The sequence below is a fragment of the Leopardus geoffroyi genome, chromosome E2 (assembly GCF_018350155.1).
Source record: "Leopardus geoffroyi isolate Oge1 chromosome E2, O.geoffroyi_Oge1_pat1.0, whole genome shotgun sequence".
Classification (NCBI taxonomy): domain Eukaryota; kingdom Metazoa; phylum Chordata; class Mammalia; order Carnivora; family Felidae; genus Leopardus; species Leopardus geoffroyi.
Window position 1 is genome coordinate 16216915 of NC_059335.1, and position 24445 is coordinate 16241359.

General features: G+C 40.0%; 2 protein-coding genes across 2 annotated transcripts in view; both read right to left on the bottom strand.

The window, feature by feature from the left end:
- The window catches only part of LOC123578207 (zinc finger protein 569), a 322725-nt gene that overhangs the window by 115091 nt on the left and 183189 nt on the right, over nucleotides 1–24445 (bottom strand). The gene's annotated exons all lie outside the window — the stretch shown is intronic.
- LOC123578294 (60S ribosomal protein L35a-like) lies at nucleotides 4861–5307 on the bottom strand. Its single transcript, XM_045441247.1, has one exon. The coding sequence runs from the start codon at nucleotides 5249–5251 to the stop codon at nucleotides 4916–4918; it is 336 nt and encodes a 111-aa protein (XP_045297203.1). The 5' UTR covers nucleotides 5252–5307; the 3' UTR covers nucleotides 4861–4915.

A 24445-nucleotide genomic window follows, 5' to 3' on the forward strand; every position in this document is an offset into this window, starting at 1 on the left:
AGTGACTTTTTTTTCTCATGTATTAGTAAAAATAATCATGCTATATGTATTGGTTTGTTGTGAAGATTCAATGAATTAATAAATGTAAAGTGCTTAGAACTATTCCTATCACATAGTAAATGTTTAGTGAAAGTCCACTATCATCAATGATACACTCATTTTCATAGTTTTCTTCATTATTATTTGTGGAAAGGACTTTAACCATGTTCTTTACCTTTGTCTAAATCAAAGAATTCATAATGAAAAAAGAAATGAATGAAATAAGTATTGGAAAGCTTTTCTCATCACTCATTACCCCGCATGGAAATTTAAAAGGAAAAGAAAAAGAATGTATGAATAGTCTTCCTTCAGACTTCATCTTCTATGCTGCACAAAAATTAATGTCAGTCTGAAACCCTGTGGATATAATGATGAGTAGTTAAAAAGACAGCTGTCAAAAAACAAGAAGAGATAAGTATATTTTTCCTAGTAATTAGTTACCCCCAAAGCAGAAAACATACAAGCCACATTTTTTTTTTTTTTTTTTTTACCAGAATCAGGGGAAGAAACAGTAACAATAGGATACCCATCAAATATCTGAATTTTAACTTAGTGCCCCCTATTGATTAACATGGGTTAAGGAACTAAGTCCTTAATATATGTATTATTTAAATGTGAATGAAAATGAGAACACGAATGAAAAACCCATGAATATTGGAAGTTTTATAAACCAATATGCACGTATATCTCTTATAAAGACATCATTAATAAATTCAATATAGAACCCAAGGAGCTTAAACAAGCAAAAATAAGTCTAAAACGTGGGTAGAGAAAGGCATTGTTAGTTATGCAAAAATAAATGGAAGAAAGAAGTAAAAGATCTGAAACCAAAGCTCTGATTATTTGACAGAAAAAAGGTAGACATACTTTAGTCATTTGTGTGGGGAAGTAAGGATGATAAATGAACAGCAGTGTGAATTAGAGACTGAAATGACTACATATTTAATTTTGAAAGGACTATATATTTTCGGATAATGACAACGTTCTGAGATTACAGTGAGTTGCACAGCTTTGTGTATACACTAAAACCACTGAACAATATACTTTAAAAGGGTGAATATAATAGCATATGAGTTTTAATCTCAATTAAAAAAACTTAAAAGTACTATAGATATTTTTATACCATATCTGAAAATCTAGACGAAGTATGTGACTTTTATAAAGAAATTGAATTGACATCAGAATTGACTACAGAAAACGTATAAGATTATCCAAACCGTTATCCAAACTTCCTACTTGCTTTCTGAAACTTGAAACTTGAAAATCAAATTGATTTAGATAACATGGTATCCCTTAGTATCAGAAACTCAGGAACCGAATGGATTGGGAGAGCAAGGAATTCTTGGAATGCAATACAAGATAACTGACATGGAATTTCTAGAGTTCAAATAACTAAAGCTCTTCAAGTGAAAATACACTATCAAGCCCCAATGCCTTCTAGATGCACTCTTCTTGTTTTTTCTTAGCAGTATTTGACAGAATGGGATTATTTTATAAATAAAGAGTTAATCCTACTTGCTGCAAAACCACAGCATTCATCCATTTATACCCTACTTCTCACTTGAAGTCTTTAAAACAGCCAATGAATGCAATCATTGCCATGTATGTTAGTACGAGGGTGAAGTGGGAAGTGGGAAAGAGATTATCAAACACAGAATTTCAACTTTCATTGCAATTAGAATGTAGAGGGGTACGAAAGGCCTTTACTTCCACAACAGCAAGAAAAACCTTGACAAGATAAAAGTAATAGTTTCCTATGGGACTAAGAGTGGCGGAGGCAAGGAAGTACTCAACTGAATTTCTGATAGAATAAGCCCTTTTTAGGGCTATGTGACTTTCCATACCTGGGTGCGGTGCATGGGATGGGGATGGGAATGGATATGGGCGGATGAAGGGAGTACAGATAAAGAGACTGCAGAGATGAAGAGAAATTAGAGCCTACAATGATACTGAGGACTTTCTGGATGGATTAAAATCCAGATTAAACAACACTATTAACCAACTTTCCCTAACTGACTTAATGATACTCTGTACTCTGTACCACAGAATATACTTGCTTTTCAATTGTACAGGAAACACTCAGACCACATGTTGGGCCATAAAACATTCAGTAACTGTCAACATACTAACATCATACAGATTATGTTCTTTAGTGCAGAACTAAACAGAGCTCAGTGATTAAAGATTATATAGAAAATCCTGTTTTCTTCCAGATGCTTGATAGTCTTAACTTTTAACTTTAGGTATGTGATTCATTTAGAATTGATATTTGTGTATGGGATAAAGTACAGGTTGAGGTTCATTTCCCCCCCTCACATAGATACTCAGTTGTTCCAGTACTTTTTGTTAAAAGACTTTCATCTCCACTGAGGTGGTTTGGCACTGTTATCAAAAATCAATTGACCATAAATGTATATCTTCACATGAGCAATATACAAGTGTAAATGAAACAAAAAGCAAAATATAGTTTATTGAAGAACATAAGATACTTAGTTGAATAAGTGTAATAAAAGATATGAGAGACCTTTATGTAGAAAAGTACAAAACATTGCTGAAAGAAGTAAGACAAGATCTAAATAAATGGAGATGCTATGGCTATGGCTGGAAAACTCAGTATCTTTCATCAAACTTCCCCAAATTTATCTGTAGATGTGATGCCATTCCAGTCAAAATACCAGCATGCTTTTTAAATTTTCATTGGTAAATCTATTCTAAGATGTGTACATTAGTTCCCCTTCCCTTATCTGTAAGGGATACGTTCCAAGACCCACAGTGAATGCCTGAAACTGCAGCTAGTGCAGAATCTGATTTTTTTTCTTTCCTTATGAAGTCAAGAACTCGCACCTTTTCCCTTAAAGGAAGTAGTTTACAGCTTCTCTTTGACATTGTCAAATTGCCAGCATCACTACTCTTGTGCTTTGGGGCCATTAATTCAAATAAGGGTTACTTGAGTACAAGCACTGTGATACCACAAAAATTGATCTGATAACCTAGACAGCTAAGTGACTAACAGGCAGGTAGTATAGAAAGTGTGGATACACTGGACAAAGGGACACATCCTGGGTGGGGTGGAGCGGAATAACAGGAGATTTCATCACACGACCCAGAATGGTGCACAAGTTAAAACATGAATTGTTTACTTCTGGAATTTTACATTTAACATTTTTGGACTGTGGTTGACTGTAACAGAGTAACTGAAACCTGGGAAAGGGAAACCGCGGATAAGTGGGGAGCTACGGTATAGAAACCCAAAGACCTAGAGCAGTTAAAAATAAGCATTGAGAAAAAGCAAATTGGATGACTTATGGCATCTGATTTCAAGACTAGCTATAAGACTATGATAAGGCAAGAAAGACTGTAGTAGCTGTCTAAGGATAGACAAACAGGTCAATGCAGTAGAATAGAGTCCAGAAATAGCAGTAAGCCCCAGAGTTCAACTTGTATATTCCAGCATGTCACAAATTAATTTGATGAAGGGGCGCCTGGGTGGCTCAGTGGGCTAAGTGTCTGACTTTGGCTCAGGTCATGATCCCACGGTTCATGAGTTCAAGCCCTGCGTCGGGCTCTGTGCTGATAGCTCAGAGCCTGGAGCTGCTTCGGATTCTGTGTCTTCCTCTCTCTCTTCCCCTCCCCTGCTCACACACATACACACACACACACACACTCTCTCTCTCTCTCTCTCTCTCTCTCTCAAAAATAAATAAACATTAAAAAAATTAATTTGATGAAGAAAACCATTTTCCTCCTAATGGCCACTAACATTTGTGAGAAATAAACACAACTGGGAAGGATTTACTTGACTAAAATGCATAAATAGCAGGATAAAGTTTAGGAGATTGCTGTAGGTAGCTAGCTAAGTATCTGGCATTAGAGGTTTTTCCAGGGCTCTAATACCAGGCCCTGGTTTGTCCGAGAGACTGGTCCTGCTCTGCAAAAGGAAACGTCCCTCACCAAAGGTGTCATTAGTCTTTCCTTCCTCTATAACTTTCTGTCCAGCCAGATCCTGTGAGAGAGATTTTCTTGAACATGATATTTGGGAATTATGGTAATTTCTACAGGAAAATTGCATTGTTACAAATGTTTGAAAAAATCAGCAGTTATATTCTAAGGAAGAAAAACACCTGAAGACTTTAAAAAGACAGAAGTATCTGGAATTTCAGCTCTGGCTTTGTTTCTACTTCTACTTGAAAATTTGAATAGGAGCTATCCAAAATTGAACTTTTCTTTTCCTTGAATGTACATATTTTTAATATGTCTTTTATTATGTTCCTCTACCAAAATTATAGCAGTAATATATTTTCACAACTAGTAAACAACAATGAAAAGACATATAAATAAATACCATGCCCCGCTTCAATTCTTTCAGACCTATCTCTAACTTCAACAAAGCTTATTTATCTTTTCATACCTTTTTCCTTGCTCATATCAACATTACACTTTAGATTTGATTTGTCCTTGTTCAAGTTTTTAAATGGCACCAAGCTAGGGGCACCTGGCTGGCTTAGTCAGTTAGAGCACTGGACTCTTGATCTCGGGGGTCATGAGTTTGAGCCCCACATTGGGTGTAGGGATTACTTAAATAAATAAATGGCACCAAGGCTCTGCATTGGTTCTCTAACTTTCTTTGCTCAAGCAATAGCCTATCTTGTACATCCCTTAGATCAATAGGTATAGTCTTACTCTTTCTGAAATCTGTATTATATTGTGCATTCTACTCCTGCTCTTGGTTATTTGTGCCTTGTCTTTTCCACTTGATTAGTTTTTGCAGTGGTTAATAAACCACTTTTGAAGTCTTTTGAAGGAATGACTTGTTTTGTTTTGTTTTTTTTTACAAGAGAACAAATCTACACCTTTATTTATTTACTTTTCAGTTAGTTTAAATCCTTGAGGGGTACAGCATCACAAGGATTCCGTGGCCAATGGCTTTAGCAGGAAGGTTGCTTCGGAATTTGGTGCAAACCATGCCACTGTTTCCATGAGCACAAATTACTTTTCCCCAGATTACTCTGGTTTTATTCGGTTTGCCACCAGGAGTCACTGTGTTGTTCTTTGCTTTGTACACATAAGCACATCTCTTGCCTAGAAAGAACTCAGTTTCATCTCGAGCATAATAAACACCTTCAATTTTAAGAAGAGCTGTGTGCTCTCTCTGGTTCCGGAGACCCCGCTTATAGCCAGCAAAAATGGCTTTGGACCACAGCCTTCCAGACATTTTTGTCGTTTCAGGAGTCCTGTTCCCAGCAGGCCTCCACAAGTTCCAAGATGGTGGAAAGAGCTTGCTCTCTTGATAGGCTCTATTATGTGACTGTATTCTATTTTATTTAATCATTTATAATTTTCTTATTCATCTTTGGGTTTAGTTTAATGTAATTTAAGGAATTGAGGTGAATTTCATTGATTTTCCCCATTTCTTCTTTTCTAATGTGTTTATTTGTGACTATAAATTTCCTATAAGTTTTACCTCATCTTGTTTCTTATGTTTTATTTTGATTATCATTTAATTCAAATAATTTTATAAGTTCAATGGTAATAATTTTCTTTATAATCGTAGAAGGAGGTCCCATGTACTCGGCACTCAGTTACCCTCAATGGTATATATTTTGCGTAACTATAGTACAATATCAAAAAAAGATTTCACCAGTTTTATATGCAGTTATTTCTGTATGTAACTGTTCTATATGGTTTTGTCATGTGTAAGTTTCATGTAGCCACCACCACAATACACAAAACTGTTTCATCACCACAAGGCTACCTCATATTACCACTTTATAGCCATGCCACCCCTTCCCACATCCTTAAGCTGTGGCAACTTATATTAATATGTTTACCATTTTAATAATTTTTAAAATTTCAAGAATGCTATATAAATGGAGGCATACATATGTAACCTCTCATGAGTGGCTTTTCCCCCCTTTTTTCTCAGCCTAATAGCCTTGAAATCATCCAAGTTGTTGCATGTACCAGTGGTTTGTTCCTTTTTATTGTTGAGTAGTATTCCATGGTGTGAATGTGCCACAATTTTTTATTTGTTTTTATTTTAATGTGCCACAATTTTAAAAACTGAAAGGAATCTATTCAAAGCACCCCTCCCCCTTATTGAGGAGGGCACCTTTTGGGATGAGCACTGGGTGTTGTATGGAAACCAATTTGACAATAAATTTCATATATTGAAAAAAACAAACAAACAAAGCACCCGTCCCCCTGCAGCCATGCTTATAGGCAAAACTCACAGGTGTCTACACTTGGTCCTAACTCTGTTTTTCTATGTCACAGTCCCCTACACTCTTGGAAAGTAGACCCCAACTACTAAACATATTCTTCTCTCGGGGCACCTTGGTGGCTCAGTCAGTTAAGCGTCCGACTTTGGCTCAGGTACGATCTCGCGATTCATGGGTTCAAGCCCCATGTCGAGCTCTGTGCTGACAGCTTGGAGACTGGAGCCTGCTTCAGATTCTGTGTCTCTGCCCTTCCCCCGCTCACACTCTGTTTGTCTCTCTCTCTCTCTCTCTCTCTCTCTCTCCCTCTGAAAAATAAATAAACATTAAAAAAATAATAAACATACTCTTCTCTAGCCTGACCACAACCCACATCCCTAGCAGGCCTCAAACAGAGTCCCTCAAAAACCTGCCACCTTCTGCTCTACCAGTCGATGCACCTGCTCCCCACATCCTTCCATGGGCACAGCTTTAACCCTCTCACATCCTTCAAAACCCCTTCAAAGGCCCAGACTGACAGAAACTCGGGGCTGACGTTTCTCTTGATGCCTGACCCCTCTCCTCCCTTGGACAGTGAATAAACTCCGTCCTGCTTTTTGCTCCACTCTTTGTGCAATTCTTTGCCACATGCATCACCAGCCAGCCTAACAAAACTATTCTTCCACTTAAGGATATTTGAATGATTTCCAAGGTGTGGATATAATGAATAAAGCTAATACGAACATTTGTGTACAGATTTTGTGTGAACACAGTTTTCATTTCTCTGGGATAAATGCACAAGAGTTCCACTGCTGAATCACATGGTAAGTGCATTCTGAGTTCTATAAGAAACTGCCAAACTATTTTCAACAGTGGATGTGCTTGCTGTATTACTATATGTACCACAATATATGGGTGATCCAGTTCTTCACATCCTCACCCCCATTTGCTGTTGTCACAATATTTTAGCCATCCTGGTAGGTGTGTGGCTCTCCCAGAAATGGAATCTTAAACCAGTTATTCAGGAATCGCCTGATCAGCACTAATTAGGTAATCTGCTTGATGGACTCCCGCTATGCCTTAAAGGAAAGTAACTTTGCAATAACTACTCTAATTTTTTTTGCCAAGTACAACTTACCTGTTTCTGCTCCCTTCTGCCTATAAAATCTCTTGCTATGTATGGCTCTTTGGAGCCCCTTTTTACCTGCTAGGTTGAATGCTGCCCGATTAATGAATATTGAATAAAGCCAGTAAGGTCTTTTTTTTTTTTTAAGTTTATTTATTTATTTTGAGAGAGAGAGAGAGAGAGAGAGAGAGAGAGAGAGAGAGAGCATGAGCAGGAGAGGGGCAGGGAGAGGGAGAGAGAATTCCAAGCAGGCTCCATACTGTCATTGGAGATCCTGACATGGGGCTCAAACTCATGAACCGTGAGATCATGACCTGAGCTGAAACCAAGAGTCAGACACTTAACCAAGCCACCTAGGTGCCCCAAGCCAGTAAGATCTTTAAATTTTACCCAGTTCAATTTTAACACAGCAGCGGTCTTTAGTTGCCTGGTACCTGGTCCTGGGATTATTTAGGTTAGAGGAAATATTGACTTCGTGTAGTTAGATAAGGAGATGGTTGGGGTCTATAGACTCTGGTTTGGTTGGTTTGTATATACAAGACATGCTTCTGACTAAGCCCCTTGCTTTCTCTAAGAATTGGTTAGCCCTAGGAGGGAATCTCTCTCTAGGTCTATAAGGCTCCCAAATGCCAGACCATCAATAATATAGAAAATTAGAAAATATAGTTAATGCAATTAATCCTGTGATGAATAGATGCCAAATAGACAAATACAGACTCTAAGAAAACACAGATCACATATACACAATAGAATAATACCCATTAATAAAAAGGAGTTAGCTATGGATATGTGCAACAACTTGGATGGGACTTAAGGACATTACGCTTAATGGAGGAAAAAAAAGCCAATACCAAAAGGTAAATCTTGTGTGCTTCCATTTGTCATCTTCAAAATGACAAAACTCTAGTGACAGAGAACAGATAAGCAGTTCTCAGGGGACAGGAACCTGGATGGGGTTGAATGGGTCTGGCTATTAAGGCGTGGCGGAGGGAGTCCCTTTGTGGCTATGGAGCAGTTCTATCTCCTGATTGTGGTGGTGGTTACAGGAATCTGCAAACGCACACATACACACATGAACAAATGTACAAATTGATGACAACGGGGAGTAGGGTGTGTGGCCTGCTTAACAGAATTGTACAAGATCAATTTCCTAGTTTTGATATCGTACCGCAGTATCACTTCTGGGGAAGTTGGGTGAAAGGTTCAGGACTGAATGTACTATTTTTGCAACTTCTTGTGAGTCTATAATCATTATGAAATAAAAAGCTTAAAAATTATTTAAAAAGTAAAAAAAAAAAATTAAAAAAAGAAGAGTCAGTGCCAATCCCAGACCAATCTAAAAGTCTTATTTTTAAATTTTTTGTCCTCATTTATTACACTGATCACAACATGTGGTCATAAACTGCTGGTACCAGAAGCAAGAGTAATGCTGTCCTCAAATACATACACCCAAGGGGGCCTCTCTCATGCAAACAAAACAAAAAAAGCAAAACCAAACCAAACCAAAGGTTGTAAGCGGTAAGAGAGAGGATGGTCTCTCGATGTTTCATTTTCTTATACAAATACATTTTACCCCCAGTTTTCAGCCTTGGCGGAGCAGCTCTGGTCTCAGCCTTTCCGTCCCCACACAGGCAGCTGGGGCTCCTGCTCCCAGAAAAGCCCCACCATCACTGGGGAGCTGAAGACTGTCAGGGCTGTTGCCTTGTGCACAGCCTCCCTTCAGGATGCCCCGGTCAGGATGTCCTCGCAAGCCGGAGTACGTGTCAGCCTCAGAGCAGGCTCCCCGGTGGACCCACTGACTTGTGCACGCATGTGGAGAGCCCGCACGCATGCACAGTGCTCTCACTGGGCTGGGTGGGCAGTGTCTGCGTGATGTCTGCCTGGACAGGCTTGAAAGGTCCCTGGGTGGACTGATCCCCAAATTCTCTAGAAGTATCCTGATTAGTGTCAGAAGTTTGAACCCTAGATGTTGACAGAAGCTATGGGCGCGAACAAAATCATCCATGTTTTTTAAAAATATTTTTATTTATTTTTGAGACAGAGAGAGACAGAGCATAAGCCGGGGAGGGGCAGAGAGAGGGAGACACAGAATCCGAAGCAGGCTCCAGGCTCTGAGCTGTCAGCACAGAGCCCGACCTGGGGCTTGAACTCACAGACTGAGAGATCATGACCTGAGCTGAAGTCAGACGCTTAACTGACTCACTACCCAGGCACCCTCATCCACGTTTTGAGAGATGGAGCTTCGGTTGTTGTGAAGTCGTTTTAAACTCTTCTTGAGGGAGGTGATGGGATAGGAAACCCTTGGCACGAAGGATGAAAGACCCAAAAATGAACAGTGGAGAACACCTCTTGGGAAACAACAGCATAAGTGATTCAGAAAGTGGACGTGAATGCTCCTTTTAGTTCCAATCCAGGGAATTTTACACATCAATCCCAGCCTCCAGGGGGTCACAGGATTCTGCTGTGTTGGGCTGGAGAGAACTGCAGTCTTGGTTTCCCCAAGGTTTATCACCATGGCTTGAAGTCACTCAGGCCCAGAGAAGCTCCTGGCAACAGCCACAAATTCCCTTCGGGGAGGCTGATGGCTGTGACAGGCAGCTGGTGGACTCTAGATTGGCAGAATGGAACCCCTTCTTCTCCATGCTACTTGCTAGTAGAAAGTCAGGGGAATGGAAATGGTCCCAGGGCATCCTCAGAACTGTTGGGAGAATATTAACTGCAACCATCTGGGTGAATTTCTAGGACTCTTCTCTGTTTTTTTATTGAAAAAAAAAAATCCCCCTTTGTTTGCCACTTGGGTCTCCTAAGGCCTACCCATCCAAGGTTATTGTATTAGAAACGGGAAAACTTTCTTTTTTTTTTCAACGTTTATTTATTTTTTTTGGGACAGAGAGAGACAGAGCATGAACGGGGGAGGGGCAGAGAGAGAGGGAGACACAGAATCGGAAACAGGCTCCAGGCTCTGAGCCATCAGTCCAGAGCCTGACGCGGGGCTCGAACTCACGGACCGCGAGATCGTGACCTGGCTGAAGTCGGACGCTTAACCGACTGCGCCACCCAGGCGCCCCGGGAAAACTTTCTTAATTGGCTCAGAGGCAGGGTATTGTAGAGATTAAGAACATGGGACACTGGAAAGGTGGGGAAAACAGGGAGATGTTGGTCAAAGGGTACAAACTTCCAGTTTTAAGAGGGATTAATTCTGGGGATCTGATGTATAGCATGGGACTATATGCTAAGAGAGTAGATGTCAAATGTTCACGCACACATACACACAAATGGTAATTACGTGATGAATGTGTTACCTAACCATATTGTGGTAATCGTTTTTTGCAACATATACATGTATCTAATCACCACATTTTACACCTTAAGCTTACACAATGTTATATGTCAATTATATCACAATAAAGCTGTGAGGAAAAACAATAACATGGACACTCACGTCAGAAATGTCTAGGTCCAAATTCTTGCTTTACCACTTTGTAACTTTGTGGGTTGGGCAAATTACCTATCTGTAACCTCAGTTTATTGATATTGAATATGAGGGTAATGATAGAATATACTTCATAGGGTTGTAGCAAGGATTAAAAGAGTTAATATACATGGAATACTTAGAAGAGTCCCTGACATTATTTATATTAGTGTTTTCTCTTGATATTGTAAGATAACTAAATTAAGGCCATCCATTTGATTAAACTATTTTATCTTCTTGGTGAAACAGGGGTTTATTTATGAAACTAAGCATTTTTGTGACTGATGACTACTGACACTTTTTTTTCTCCTATACAATGATTCGAAACAGTACATAATAAAGTAAAACATTCAGCATTTCAATCTAATCACCCCATATGTACATTAAACTTATTCAATAACCATCACTTTTGGTGATGTGTCCTGAAGCATTTAAATGTTGTTCTAAAGGTCTTATTTTCCTCATGAGTAAAAAGAGAATAAAAACATCCCATTTATATTTGTCACCAAGAATTAGCTTAGGAGTGCCTAGAGAGCTCAGTCAGTTGAGCATCTGACTCTTGCTTTCAGTTCAGGTTATGATCCCAGGGTCCTGGGATCAAGCCCCATGTTGGGCTCTGTGCTGAGCGTGGAGCCTACTTAAGATTCTTTCTCTCCCCTGCTCACACCCCACACTGAGTATAGAGATTAGTTAAATTAAAAACTAAAAAATAATAAAATAAAATAATAAAATAATTTATTTCCCAGGGTTACATACACCCACAGAGGTTCATTTAAACAAGGATAGGATGGGGGCGCCTGGGTGGCGCAGTCGGTTAAGCGTCCGACTTCAGCCAGGTCACGATCTCGCGGTCCGTGAGTTCGAGCCCCACGTCGGGCTCTGGGCTGATGGCTCAGAGCCTGGAGCCTGTTTCCCATTCTGTGTCTCCCTCTCTCTCTGCCCCTCCCCCGTTCATGCTCTGTCTCTCTCTGTCCCAAAAATAAATAAAACGTTGAAAAAAAAAATTTAAACAAGGATAGGATAATCATGCCCTATACTACCAGTCTGAATTCTTGTCTGGTTCTCAGTTCTGCAAGTTCCTCAAAATAATGTTTTCCAGGAGGTTCCAGGTACTAAGCAGCTAAATTAACAATGTGTATTGTCTTTGGCAAAATTAAACCTCTTTGGGCTTTTTGTATATTCTGGCTTAAACCGTATATAACATAACCATACCTTCTGCCTCATAGAGTGGTCATGAAGATGGGTGAATCGACGTAACTAAAAATGCTGAGCAAATGGTAAAGGGATATGTTTTGTTATGAATTCGACAAAATTTACAGTGAAGACATAATAAAACTGCAGAGAGGGGCGCCTGGGTGGCGCAGTCGGTTAAGCGTCCGACTTCAGCCAGGTCACGATCTCGCGGTCCGTGAGTTCGAGCCCCGCGTCGGGCTCTGGGCTGATGGCTCAGAGCCTGGAGCCTGCTTCCCATTCTGTGTCTCCCTCTCTCTCTGCCCCTGCCCTGTTCATGCTCTGTCTCTCTCTGTCCCAAAAATAAATAAACGTTGGAAAAAAAAAAAAAACTGCAGAGAATTGATTGGTGAAGTATCCACAATAAGGACAAAGAAAAATCTATGTTTGTAAGACTATTTTCTATCTCAAGAGTCCAAGCACTTTCCTAAGCAAGGAATTTCCTAAGCAAGGAATAAACACTGTCAATTTTTTTTTCAGTCAGCTACAAAACGCTTCCAATTCCGCTTGTTACTAAACTCATTTTGTTATAGCAGTCCTTCTTCACACTCTCCTGTGTTCAACCGCTCATGTCTCCCTTGGACACCAGCACTAGCACACGTTGTATTTATCCTCACTATGTGTTCGTGGTTATTCATTTCCCTTTCCAAAGCTGTCCTTTCTACCAAGGAGGCGGCTCTTTATCACAGCATATTGATATTATCCCTCACTCCAATTAGAATGAAACACAGAAGACCAAGATCCCACCACATTGATTCTGATAACAGTTGGTGCAAGTCAGTATTATCAATGCATATCTGAATTGACTTGACTGCTTTAACCAGCTTTATCTCAAAGATGGTTCCTTCTGGGAGGGTTTCCTATCAAACCAAGGATTAATCTAGAGTGATCAACCCTGCTGGTTTTTCCCAGGATGAGGGATTTCATGGAACACAAGACTTTCAGATAAACCAGGATGACTTTGCCCTAAACTAAATATACTTTTCTCCCTCTGAGCTTCATAGAGCCCTCTGCTTTGGGCATGCTACCACTGCTCATAGTTCTCATATTTCTCTTTCAGGTGGACAAGGCAAAGGCCTGAATTTGTTCTTTCTTAATTTAGGAGACATGACAGAATGGGATGAGTTTGAATCACTCTGTACCATCTGGTGGAATGGTCTCAAGGAAGTGGTCACCATCAAATGTATGGTCACCCCACAGCTGCCTGTCAAGTCACCTCAGCTTAACCCAGCCTAGAAAAGCGGTCTCCCAACCAACCTCCACACGTGTGAATATAAATACTTGTTTTACACCAGAACTTAAGGGCGGATTATTATGTAGAAATGGCAGACTGACATAGGGAGGTAAAATCTTCCGGAACTGAAAAGTTGGGAAGTAGGAACTCATACATTCATACTGGTGGGAGTGTGAATCTATGCAAGCACACTGGGAAGAAACTTCTCATTAATTAATAAAATGTTAAATGTTTGTACCCCAAAATATTCTATTTGTAGGAGCACAAAATGGAAAAATGTATATATATTCTCATATCATAATGAACACATAAACTGAAATATATTGAGAAAATAGAATATTAAATTGAAGCTAAAAGAAATAAACTATGGGTTTCCAACTATCAGACATGTATAAGTACTACTTGAAACATGTAATAATTTGCTTTAAGTACTTGCGGAGATTATACATGAAAATGATACCATTAAGTGGCTTGTAGTGCAACCAATGATATAAAACAAAAATATGCAGAAACAACTGTACCTAATGCAATGTATGGAAAATGTCACTAGAATACAGTAGTGATGGCTCGTGAGAATTCTGAAAAGAAAACCTCATTCTGCTTGCAAGTAAAACTACAACCTTGAGCACCTGGGTGGCTCAGTCAGTTAAGCATCCGAATTCAGCTCAGGTCATGATCTCACGGGTGAGTTCCAGCCTCTCATGGGGACTCTGCTGTCAGCACAGAGCCTGCTTCGGATCCTCTGTCTCCCTCTCTCTCTCTGCCCTTCCTCCACTCATGCTCTATCTCTCTTTCTTTCTTTCAAAATAAATAAACATTAAAGAAAGAAAAACTATAACCTTATAATTCTTGGGAACTATGCAGACAGTATTGGAATTTGTGGGGGAAAAAAAACTATTGCTATTGATATTGTCATATTTCTGATTATATTAGGTCCAAAGTGATAATTATCAACAAAGATTATTCTTCACCATTAGGGTATTATGGCTAACTGGGCTCAATCAAAAGAAGAAAGAAGACCACCATGAAAAAGAGATGTGAGAAAGTGACAACATGAACACCCAGCGCACCCACAACACAGTTTGAAGGACGTGGGAGTTAACTTTTAGACAGAATGGAAACACACACCCAAATGCTTAGAAACACAGTTTTTTTCAATATTGAGAACTAATGAGCACAATGAAAAACCATTCAAATTACAAAAGCTGCTTTTACTTATTTATTTAATTTGCAATGTTTATTTATTTTTGAGAGAGAGAGAGAGAGAGAGAGAAAGCACGAGTGGAGGAGGGGCACAGAGGGAGACAGAGAATCGGAAGCAGGCTCCAGGCTCTAAGCGGTCAGCACAGAGCCTGAAGCAGGGCTTGAACCCACGAGCTGTGAGATCATGACCGGGGCCAAAGCTGGACGCTTTACTGACTGAGCCCCACCCCCCAGATACCCCATGAAAGCTGTTTTTAAGAATAGCAAGCTTTTACTTTTGCCCAAGGAAAAATAATTTTTAAGAATGAGCTACTTCAGGGATGCTGGATGGCTCAGTTGGTTAAGCATCTGGCTCTTGACTTCAGCTCAGGTCATGATCTTACGGTTCATGGGGTCTAGCCCCACATCAGGCTCCAAGTTGACAGTGCAGAGCCTGCTTGGGATTCTCTCTCCCTCTCTCTCTCTACCCCTCCCCCCTCTCAAAATCAATCAATCAATCAATCAATCAATCAGTAAACATTTTTTAAAGACAGAATGAGCCACTTCTTCACCTCTTTAAATAAATGAATCTGGGAAGAGCTATTAACAACTAAAACAAAGCAAAATCATCTTTTATATGGATAGTACCAGAAGTAGTAACAAGCATGCTTAAGTGATGCATGCTTAGGCAAAAGGGAAAAACCCAAATCACCTGGTAATACTTTGGTTACAATTTTATAGGCTATTTATCATTTCCTTTTCTATCTCTTATGTATCAATGGATCTATTTTTATGTAATCATCAAGTTGATCAAGCAATACTCAAGGAGAGTAAAAAGAAAACAGCTTCATTTTTATCTCTCATTGTCACTTTAAATATGTTAGGTGGAGCTAGATTTTCCCTAATCCTGCTGAAAATTTTATTTAGAGGTCATGATTTTTTTTTAATCACTCCTACCTACCACAAACGGTTTCAGCTCAGTAATATAAATAAATGTTCAGTCTTCAGTGAAAATTAAGACTTATTCCTCTGCTTCTATCTGTTTGTAGTTTATGGTAAACTGCATTTTCTTTCTTTTTCTTAATTTTTTATGTTTATTTACTTTGAGGGAGAGAGAGGCAGAGCACGAGCCAGAGAAGGGCAGAGAGGGAGACACAGAATCCGAAGCAAGCCCCAGGCTCTGAGCTGTCAGCACAGAGCCCAACAAGGGCTCGAACCCACGAAGCACGAGATCATGACCTGGGCCAAAGTCAGACGCTTAACAGATTGAGCCACCCAGCCGCCTGGCAAATTGCTTTTTCCAAAAATGACCACAACTATATTTTTCGTGTCAGATGGTCTTCCAGAACCTTGCCACTTTCCCGTAAGGAAGTAGAGGCACTTTCCCTTTTCACTGAATCTGGGTAGGCCTTTTAAATCATGAGCACAGTGTTAATGATGCTATGTGATTTTGAGGCTAGGCGTAAAAAGTGATACAGCTTCCATCTGGATCTTTCTTGGGACTCTTGCCTTTAGAACCTTGAGCTGCAATGTAAGATGTCTAAGGCTACCATGCTGTTAAGAAGCCCAAAGTAGCCCACACAGAAAGACCACACAGAAACCCAGAGATTACATGAAATAAGAGAGATGCCCAGCCAGCCCCCAGTGGCTCCCGGAACTGTGCACAGCTATCATGAAAAATTCCAGCACAAACTGTCCAGCCAGATTGTTCTAGAATTTCTGATCGAGAGAAACCATGAAAGATAATAAATGAGTGCTGTTGTTTGTAACCATTAAACTTGACAGAGTGGATATATACAAACAGATCGTATATAAAATAGAATTCTGACCTACAAACTCTGCAGCAGCCAACCAGTTTCCAACAGGAAACCAACATACGACCTTCGCAGCAATCAGCCCACAACATCCAGGATTTGGACAATGACTGCTAGCTTCCCTAATTTTTTTTTTCCTCTCTGCCTCTGCATCCAGTTCAGGACCAACCACAGAAAGCCAAATTCTATCTTCAAACCAGTCATATAAAATGGACTGCTTCTCATTAGTCACCTCCAGCTTCTCTATACCAATAACCAATCAATGTATTCCTGAAGCCTTCTCTTTTCAACCATAAAGTTTTCCCACTCCCGTGCCTGCCTTTGAGCTCTGCCAAACACACGTTATGGTGGCTGTAATACCGGTAATTTGAAAAAAACCTAATGACAAGAAGATAAGACAATTACGTAAGTGGCATGTAGAATTTACAAAATACTGCGGAAGAACACTTAATGTTCAATATATTTTTGATTTAAAAAGCAGGTTAAGATGACATAAATATTCATATAAAGGATATAAGCTTATATACAGCTATCTCTGGATAGAGGGATTACTGGTATTTTTTATACCTGATTGCAGACGGCGGAGGCACGTGTCCGTTTTTGTGTTTGCGGGTCCAGCCCTGCCAAAGGGGATGTCCCCGGCTGAGACTCCGGGTTCACCTGCACGGGTCTGCCCGGGTCTCCGGGAGGGGCTCCCTGCGCGCCCCCGGCCTGCGCGGGGGCTTCTGGGAGATGTGGTCCATCCGCCGGTCCCGCGCACCTCCGTGCACCGCGGCACCAGCCGCTGGGTCTTATTCCGCGGTGCGTGTGGGCAGGGCTGGTTCCGGGAGACGCGCCGGGTGAAAGTCTAGTGGCGGTCTCCGTGCCCAAGACCTCCAGGCGGATACCTGGAGAGGTGAGTCCCCCAATCTTACGGGGACGCTGATGGCGGCAGGAATAGCCGAGAGTACCCGGGTCGTGCGAAGGACGAACGAAAAACGTTCGGCGCTCGCGAGGTCTGAGGGATGATATAGGATCTTCTTGGTTCTGTTGAGATGTGGAGGATGGCTACGACTTTGTGTTCCCAGGCTGGTGGGCTGTCCGCATCCTTGGGTTGGGGGGCAGAAGACAGGGGTCCTTGGATTTAAGGGACAAATCTCGCCGGGTATTTTGGTTTGGGGGCAGCTGCGACACGACAACCCCAGGTTGAGGGAGAGGACAGTGAGGTAGGTAGTACAGGGATTTGGGGGACCGTCTGGGGCTGTATGTTCTTAGGTGTTTGTCGTTCGTGGCTAGATCTGTGTACTTTGGGGTTTGGGAGATGAGGGAGGAGTTAGGAAGTGGATGCCCCTGGTTTGGGGATGTGGTGGGGTCTTCAGGGTGAGAAAGGATTTGGAGATGTGGCTTGGACTTTGAGGAGGGGGGTCAGAGTCCCCACTTTCCTTGTAGATGTTCCTTCCTATGAGACCACCTTCACCTCTGACTCAGAGGGCTTTTCCGAAAGTGGGCCAGGGGATGTGTTATCAGAGCGATGGGCAGGTTGTCCTGGACACCAAGGTGGGCTGTTCCTTTGGCCGGGCCCTCTGTGGGTTGCCAAAAGACTGCCCCTACTTTGCATCTGAGAAGCCCCAGAGCTCAAGGGGGTGAGCAGCTTCGCTACACACCCAGGTGCTGTGGAGTTAAAAGACCTAATCCTGGGGACTTGTTTCTGGCGGTAGCGAAGCCAGGAGTATCACACCTTATAATCACCAGCACAGATATCTGCAAAAGATAATTCCCCGTACTCTTGGCCACAAAGGCTGTAGAGATGTTGTTTTAACTTTGTTGTCCCAGTGGAAATTATAGCTCCACATGTTAAAGGTGGAGATGTGAGTTTAGTAACAGATGAGCCCTGAGTCACAGCCTGGCTGTGCAGAGATTCTTTACATTCTTTATGGTCTTGCAGGTGGAGGTTGTTTTTGTTTTTTGGGTTTCTTTTAGTTTTTATTTTAATTCCAGTTAGTTAACATACAATACTATATTAGTTTCAGATGTACAATATAGTGATTCAACACTTCCATACATCACCCAGTGCTCATTACAAGTGCACTCCTTAATCCTCATCACCTATTTAACCCATCCCCCAACCCTCTCCCCTCTGGTAACCATCAATTCTTTATAATTAAGAGTCTGTTTCTTGATTTCTCTCTCTCTTTCATTTTCCCTTTGTTTGTTTTGTTTCCTAATTCCACATGAGTGAAATCATATGATTTGTCTTTTTCTGATTTATTTTGCTTAGCATTATACTCTCTAGTTCCATCCATGTAATTACAATGCAAGATTTCATTCTTTTTTTATGGCTGAATAATATTCCATTATAAATATAAATATAAATCCCACATCTTTTTTTTATCCATCAATTGATGGACACTGGGCTGCTTCCATATCTTAGCTGTTGTAAATAATGCTGCTATAAACATTGGGTGCATGTATCTCTTTGAATTAGTGTTCTTGTATTCTTTGCGTAAATACTCAGTAGTGTGATTGCACAAGGTAGTTCTATTTTTAACTTTTTGAGGCACTTCCATACTGTTTTCCACAGTGGCTGCACCAGTTTACATTCCCACCAATAGTGCAAGACGGTTCCTTTTTCGCCACATCCTTTCCAACACCTGTTGTTGTGTTGTTGATTTTAGCCATTCTGACAGGTATGAGGTGATCTCATTGTAGTTTTGTAGTTTTGATTTGCATTTCTCTAATGATAAGTGATGATGAGCATCTTTTCATGATGGCCACCTGTATGTCTTCTTTGGAGAAATATATGTTCATGTCTAATGCCCATTTTTCAATTGGATTATTTGTGTTTAGGGTGTTGAGTTATATCAGTTCTTTATTTTGGATACTAACCCCTTATTAGATAGGTCATTTGCAAATATCTTCTCCCATTCTGTAGGTTGCCTTTTAGTTTTTGTTGATTGTTTTCTTTGCTGTGCAGAAGTTTTTTATTTTGATGTAGTTCCAATCATTTATTTTTGCTTTTGTTTCCCTTGCCTCAGGTAACATTATCTAGAAAGACGTTGCTATGGCTGATGTCAAAGAAGTTACTGCCTGTATTCTTTTCTAAGATTTTTATGGTTTCAGATCTCGCGTTTAGGTCTCTAATCCATTTTGAATTTTGTGTGTGATGAAAGTGGTCCAGTTTCATTATTTTGCATGCTGCTGTCCAGTTTTCCCAACACCATTTGTTGAAGAGACTGTCCTTTTCCCATTGGATATTCTTTCCTGCTTTGTCAAAGATTAATAGACCATATGATTGTGGGTTTATTTCTGGACTTGATATTAATACTTTTATTTTCCTTTTAGGTAGAGTGGATCTGCAGAGACTGGGTTTGAGGATTTCTGGCATGTGACTCAATCCTCACTGCTCCTACCTCCCTATTCTGCCCTCTTGGAATCTGCTGGCCCTGAGAGATCTGTGAAAAGAGGAGAAAATGGCCCCTAGGTTCCTGGCAGCGAGACCTCAGTGAGTGGGATTTAACCTCTTTCATGCAGTAATCTCTTCCCCCTGTTAGATGACATGTGTTTATTTACTGCTTTTTAGAGCCCACTAAGTCTCTAAGACAAATATGAAACGTGGAACAGCTTTAGGAAAGTCCTCTTTCCCTCCTCAATGTACTCTCCCTACCCCACCACCATATCAGAACCCTGGCACACCTTAACCTTTGCCCCTACTTTCCATTAATTTAGTTCACAAATGATTCAGTATCTCTTCCACAAGCCCCAGTGTCTGCTGTGTACATTGAGAAGTGCTGTCTTTTCCTGAGGGCTTATAGACCTTGTTGAGGTTTTTGTTTTTGTTTTTTTTTACTGCAGAAGATTTTAAAATTTAAATAGCATCAAGTTTATAGATGAATTGCAATAATAGTACAAGAACACCAATATTCCCTTTACTCACATTCATCAGTTGCCAACTTTTGCCCAGTTTCTTTATCTTTGTATCTCTATATATTTATAATTTTCAGAATCATTTGAGAGTAAGTTGCAGACATCATCATGTCTTTTATCCCTTATTACTTTGGCACACATCTTCTGATCTCTCCTCTCTCATTCATGGTTTTACCTATTTGGGTCCTCTCTCTTTTCATTTTGAGAAGTCATATGTATATGTCATATGGAAGGTATATCAAAGCCTATGAGGACAGTAAAAAGATCAGCGGTTACCAGGGATTGATGGGAAGTGATGAATAGGTAGAGCGCAGAAGGTTTTTAGGGTGGTGAGAATACTCTGTATGATACCGTAATAATGGATACATAGCATTATACATTTGCCCAAAGCCATAGAATGTGCAAAATCAAGAGTGAACTCTAATGGAAACTATGAACTTTGAGTGATTATGATGTGTCAATGTAGGTTCATCAGTTGTACCAAATATATCCAGTGGGGATGCTGACAATGGAAGAGACCATGCATGTGTGGAAGCAGGGGATATTTGGGAAATCTTTGTACTTTCCCCTCAATTTTTCTGTGAACCTTAAACTGCTCTTAAAAGATAAAGCCTTAAAAAAAACCTCACATAACACAAAACTAACCATTTTAACCATTTTTCAGTGAACAGTAGTACAATAGTGTTAACTATATGCACTTTGTTGTGCAACTAATCTTCAGAAATATTTACTATTTATTTATTTATTTTTAAAAGTTTGTTTGTATATTTTGAGGAGGGAGGGCTGCAGAGAGAGTAAGAGAGAGAATCCCAAGCAGGCTCTGCACTGTCAGCACAGGGCCTGACGCAGGGCTCAAACTCACAAACTGAGATCATGGCTGAATGGAAACCAAGAGTTGACTGATCCACCCAGGAGCCCCTAGAGCTTTTTTTTTTGTTTTTTGTTTTTTAATGTTTATTTTTTTGAGAGAAAAAGAGAGAGAGTGAGGTGGGGAGGAGCAGAGAGACAGGGAGAGAGAATCCCAAGCAGGCTTCTCACTGTCAGCACAGAGCAAGATGCAGGGCTTGATCCCACAAACCATGAGATAGTGACCTGAGTTGAAGTCGGACACTCAACTGAGCTACCCAGGCAGCCTGAGAACTTTTTTATCTTGCAGAGTTGAAATTCTATACCCATTGAACTATAACTCCCTATTTCTCCCTCCACTCAGGCCTTTCCTTTACTTCTTTAATCATGGTTTCCCTTAGGTCTGTGAGCATGTTTGTAATGGCTCTTTTGAAGTCTTTTTCTGATGAATCTGACAAGGCAGTTTCTCTTGCCTGCTTTTCCAGGGTATGGGTCATACTTTTCTGTTAATTTGCATGCCTCACAATTTTTGTTGGGAAATGGACATTTTAGATAATAGATTGTATTTAAAAATATTTTTAATATTTACTTACTTTTGAGAGAGAGAGAGTGTGTGAGTGGGCAAGGGGCAGAGAGAGGGAGCCACAGAATCCGAAGCAAAATCTGTCAGCTCAGAGCCCAATGCAGGCTTGAACCCACCAACGGTGAAATCATGACCTGAGCCAAAGTTGGACACTCAACCGACTAAAGCTACCCTGTTGTCACCCTCCGCCCCCCCCTTTTTTTAAATCATAGCTGTGTTGGTGGCTGTTGATATTTTATTGTGGTTTTCATTTACATTTCTATAATTACATAATTTACATTTCTATAATTACATAATTTACATTTCTATAATTATAATTAATGATGTTGAGTTTCTTTTCATGTGTTTATTGTCTATTTGAATATCTTCTTTAGAGAAATGTTTATTCAAGTCCTTTGCCCATTTATTTTATTTTATTTTATTTTATTTTATTTTATTTTATTAAGTTTATTTACTTTGAGAGAGAGACAGAGAGACAGAGAGAGAGCACATGTGCATGTAAGTGGGGGAGGGGCAGAGAGAGGGAGAAAAAGAATCTAAAGCTGGCTCCATTCTCTGAGCTGTCCGCACAGAGCCCGACAAGGGCTCGATCTCATGAACCATGAGATCATGACCTGAGCTGAAATCAAGAGTCAGAGTTGGACACCCAACTGACCGAGCCACCCAGGTGTCTGAAGTGTTTGTTCTTTATTTCTTCATGTGGATTGAGTTATTGTGTAGTGACATTTTGGTTAAGCCTAAAGGACTTCTCCCCTTACAATTTTTCATTAAAAACCAGAACTCCTGACTATTATGACAACTCTGGAGATTATATTTGCCCCGTTCCCCAGGTTTACTTTGGTTGCTTGTTATAGTTGTTGATATTTGTTCATTTACTGGCTTTTGTGAACTAATTTTGTAAAGTCTAAATTCATTGTTGTATGTGGCCATAGAAGTCTCTTGTTCTACTGGTGAACTAGTGATTCAATAGAAATTTTCTTTCCCTGGAACCAGAAATAATGCCCTAGTCTTTGCAGATGGTGTGTGTGTGTGTGTGTGTGTGTGTGTGTGTGTGTGTGTGTGTGTTGTGGCACACTTTCAATACTTAGGCATTTGGCAACTATGCCTTGATTTTCACTTCCTGGTTGGATAGAGCCTGAAGGTAAATCAGAGGTGAATCTTAGGGCCTTCTCTAGTAAACACTCATAAAGGGGCGCCTGGGTGGCTCAGTCGGTTAAGCGTCTGATTTCGGCTCAGGTCATGATCTCACAGTTTGTGGGTTTGAGCCCCACATCGGGCTCTGTGCTGACAGCTCAGAGCCTGGAGCCTGCTTTGGATTCTGTGTCTCCCTCTCTCTCTGCCCCTCCCTCACTCATGCTCTGTCTCTCTCTGTCTCTCAAAAATAAAGAAACGTAATAAAAATTAAAAAAAAACAAAACTCATAAAGATACAAGTAAAAATAATTTATTGAAGCTTTAGTTTTAGTGACAAAAATATTTCAACATCTTAAATTATTATTATCCTATTATAGCCTATCATATAATGGAGGATACTTTAACTCTTACAAGGGATGAGTTTGCTCATTATCTACTGTTCTTTTTGTTTGTTTGTTTTATCTACTGTTCTGAAGTGATAGCCACGGCAAATTATTATATGAAAAAACTGAAATAATTTATAATAAAATAATGAAAACACAAAACTTTATGTATACTTTTGAATGTTTTCAAATATTTATATGAATCCTGGAGAACATTGTGGAAAGATGTTCATCATCTTGTTAACATTGGAATTGAGTTAGAGGATGAAGTGGAGGGGAAATACTAACATTTCCGTATATAATTAAACAGGGAAAGGTGAAGAAAACTGATTAAAAATGCCCAAAGGGAGAGAGAAAAATACAGCAAAATTTTAAAAAGAGTATAAAAGTAGCAGTATCGGGGCACCTGGGTGGCTCAGTCATTTAAGCAGCTGACTCTTTATTTCAGCTCAGGTCATGATCTCAACGGTTCATGAGTTCAAGCCCCACATCAGACTCTGCGCTGACAATGCTGAGCCTGCTTGGAATTCCCTCTCCTCTCTCTCTGCCGCTCCTCCTGCTTGCACGCGTGCTCTCTCTCTCAAATAAATAAACTTTAAAAAAAATTTAAAATGTAGCAGTATATCATGGTGACCAAGCTTGTGGACTCAGAAGCCAGTCTTTGTGGGTACAAATCCATTCTTTCCATTTGTTGTGTTACATGAGGCAAATTCTTCTAATGCCTTTTCTGGTCTTATTTTATACATTTAAATAATAGGAGTAATTGTGTGTGTGTCTCTCTCTCTCTCTCTCTCTCTATATATATATATATATATATATGTATATAGAACATATGTTCTCTCATACGTATATAGTATATGTTTATTTATTTATTTAAGTGATCTCTACACCCAACATGGGGCGCAAACTTATGACCCCGAGATCAGGAGTCACACACCCTTCTGACTGAGCCGGCCAGGTGCCCCTATATATATATTTTAGCATGGAATGGCATAGTCCTTTTTTTTTTTACAATCCATGTAAAATCTGTACATGAGCCTGCTGTGTAGTAATAGCTTAACATTGCTTTTAAAAAAACTATTACTTTTGATTCCTTAGAAGAATGTTGAATTATTGGATGAAAAGAGAAAGACTCTAACATTGGAAAAGAAATTTCCAGCTACATGGTGTTTATAAGAGACAGCCAAAACAGATTCATACACGCTAAAAATAAAAAGACGTTTTAAAATGGTATCACAAGAAAGTGTTAACAAAATAGTTTCAAGTGTAGCAATAATATCAGACAAATAGGAAACAAGGAATAATA

What these genes read in the sequence shown, in the direction of transcription:
- LOC123578294 (XM_045441247.1), bottom strand. Translation starts at nt 5,251, where the DNA reads ATGTCTGGAAGGCTGTGGTCCAAAGCCATTTTTGCTGGCTATAAGCGG.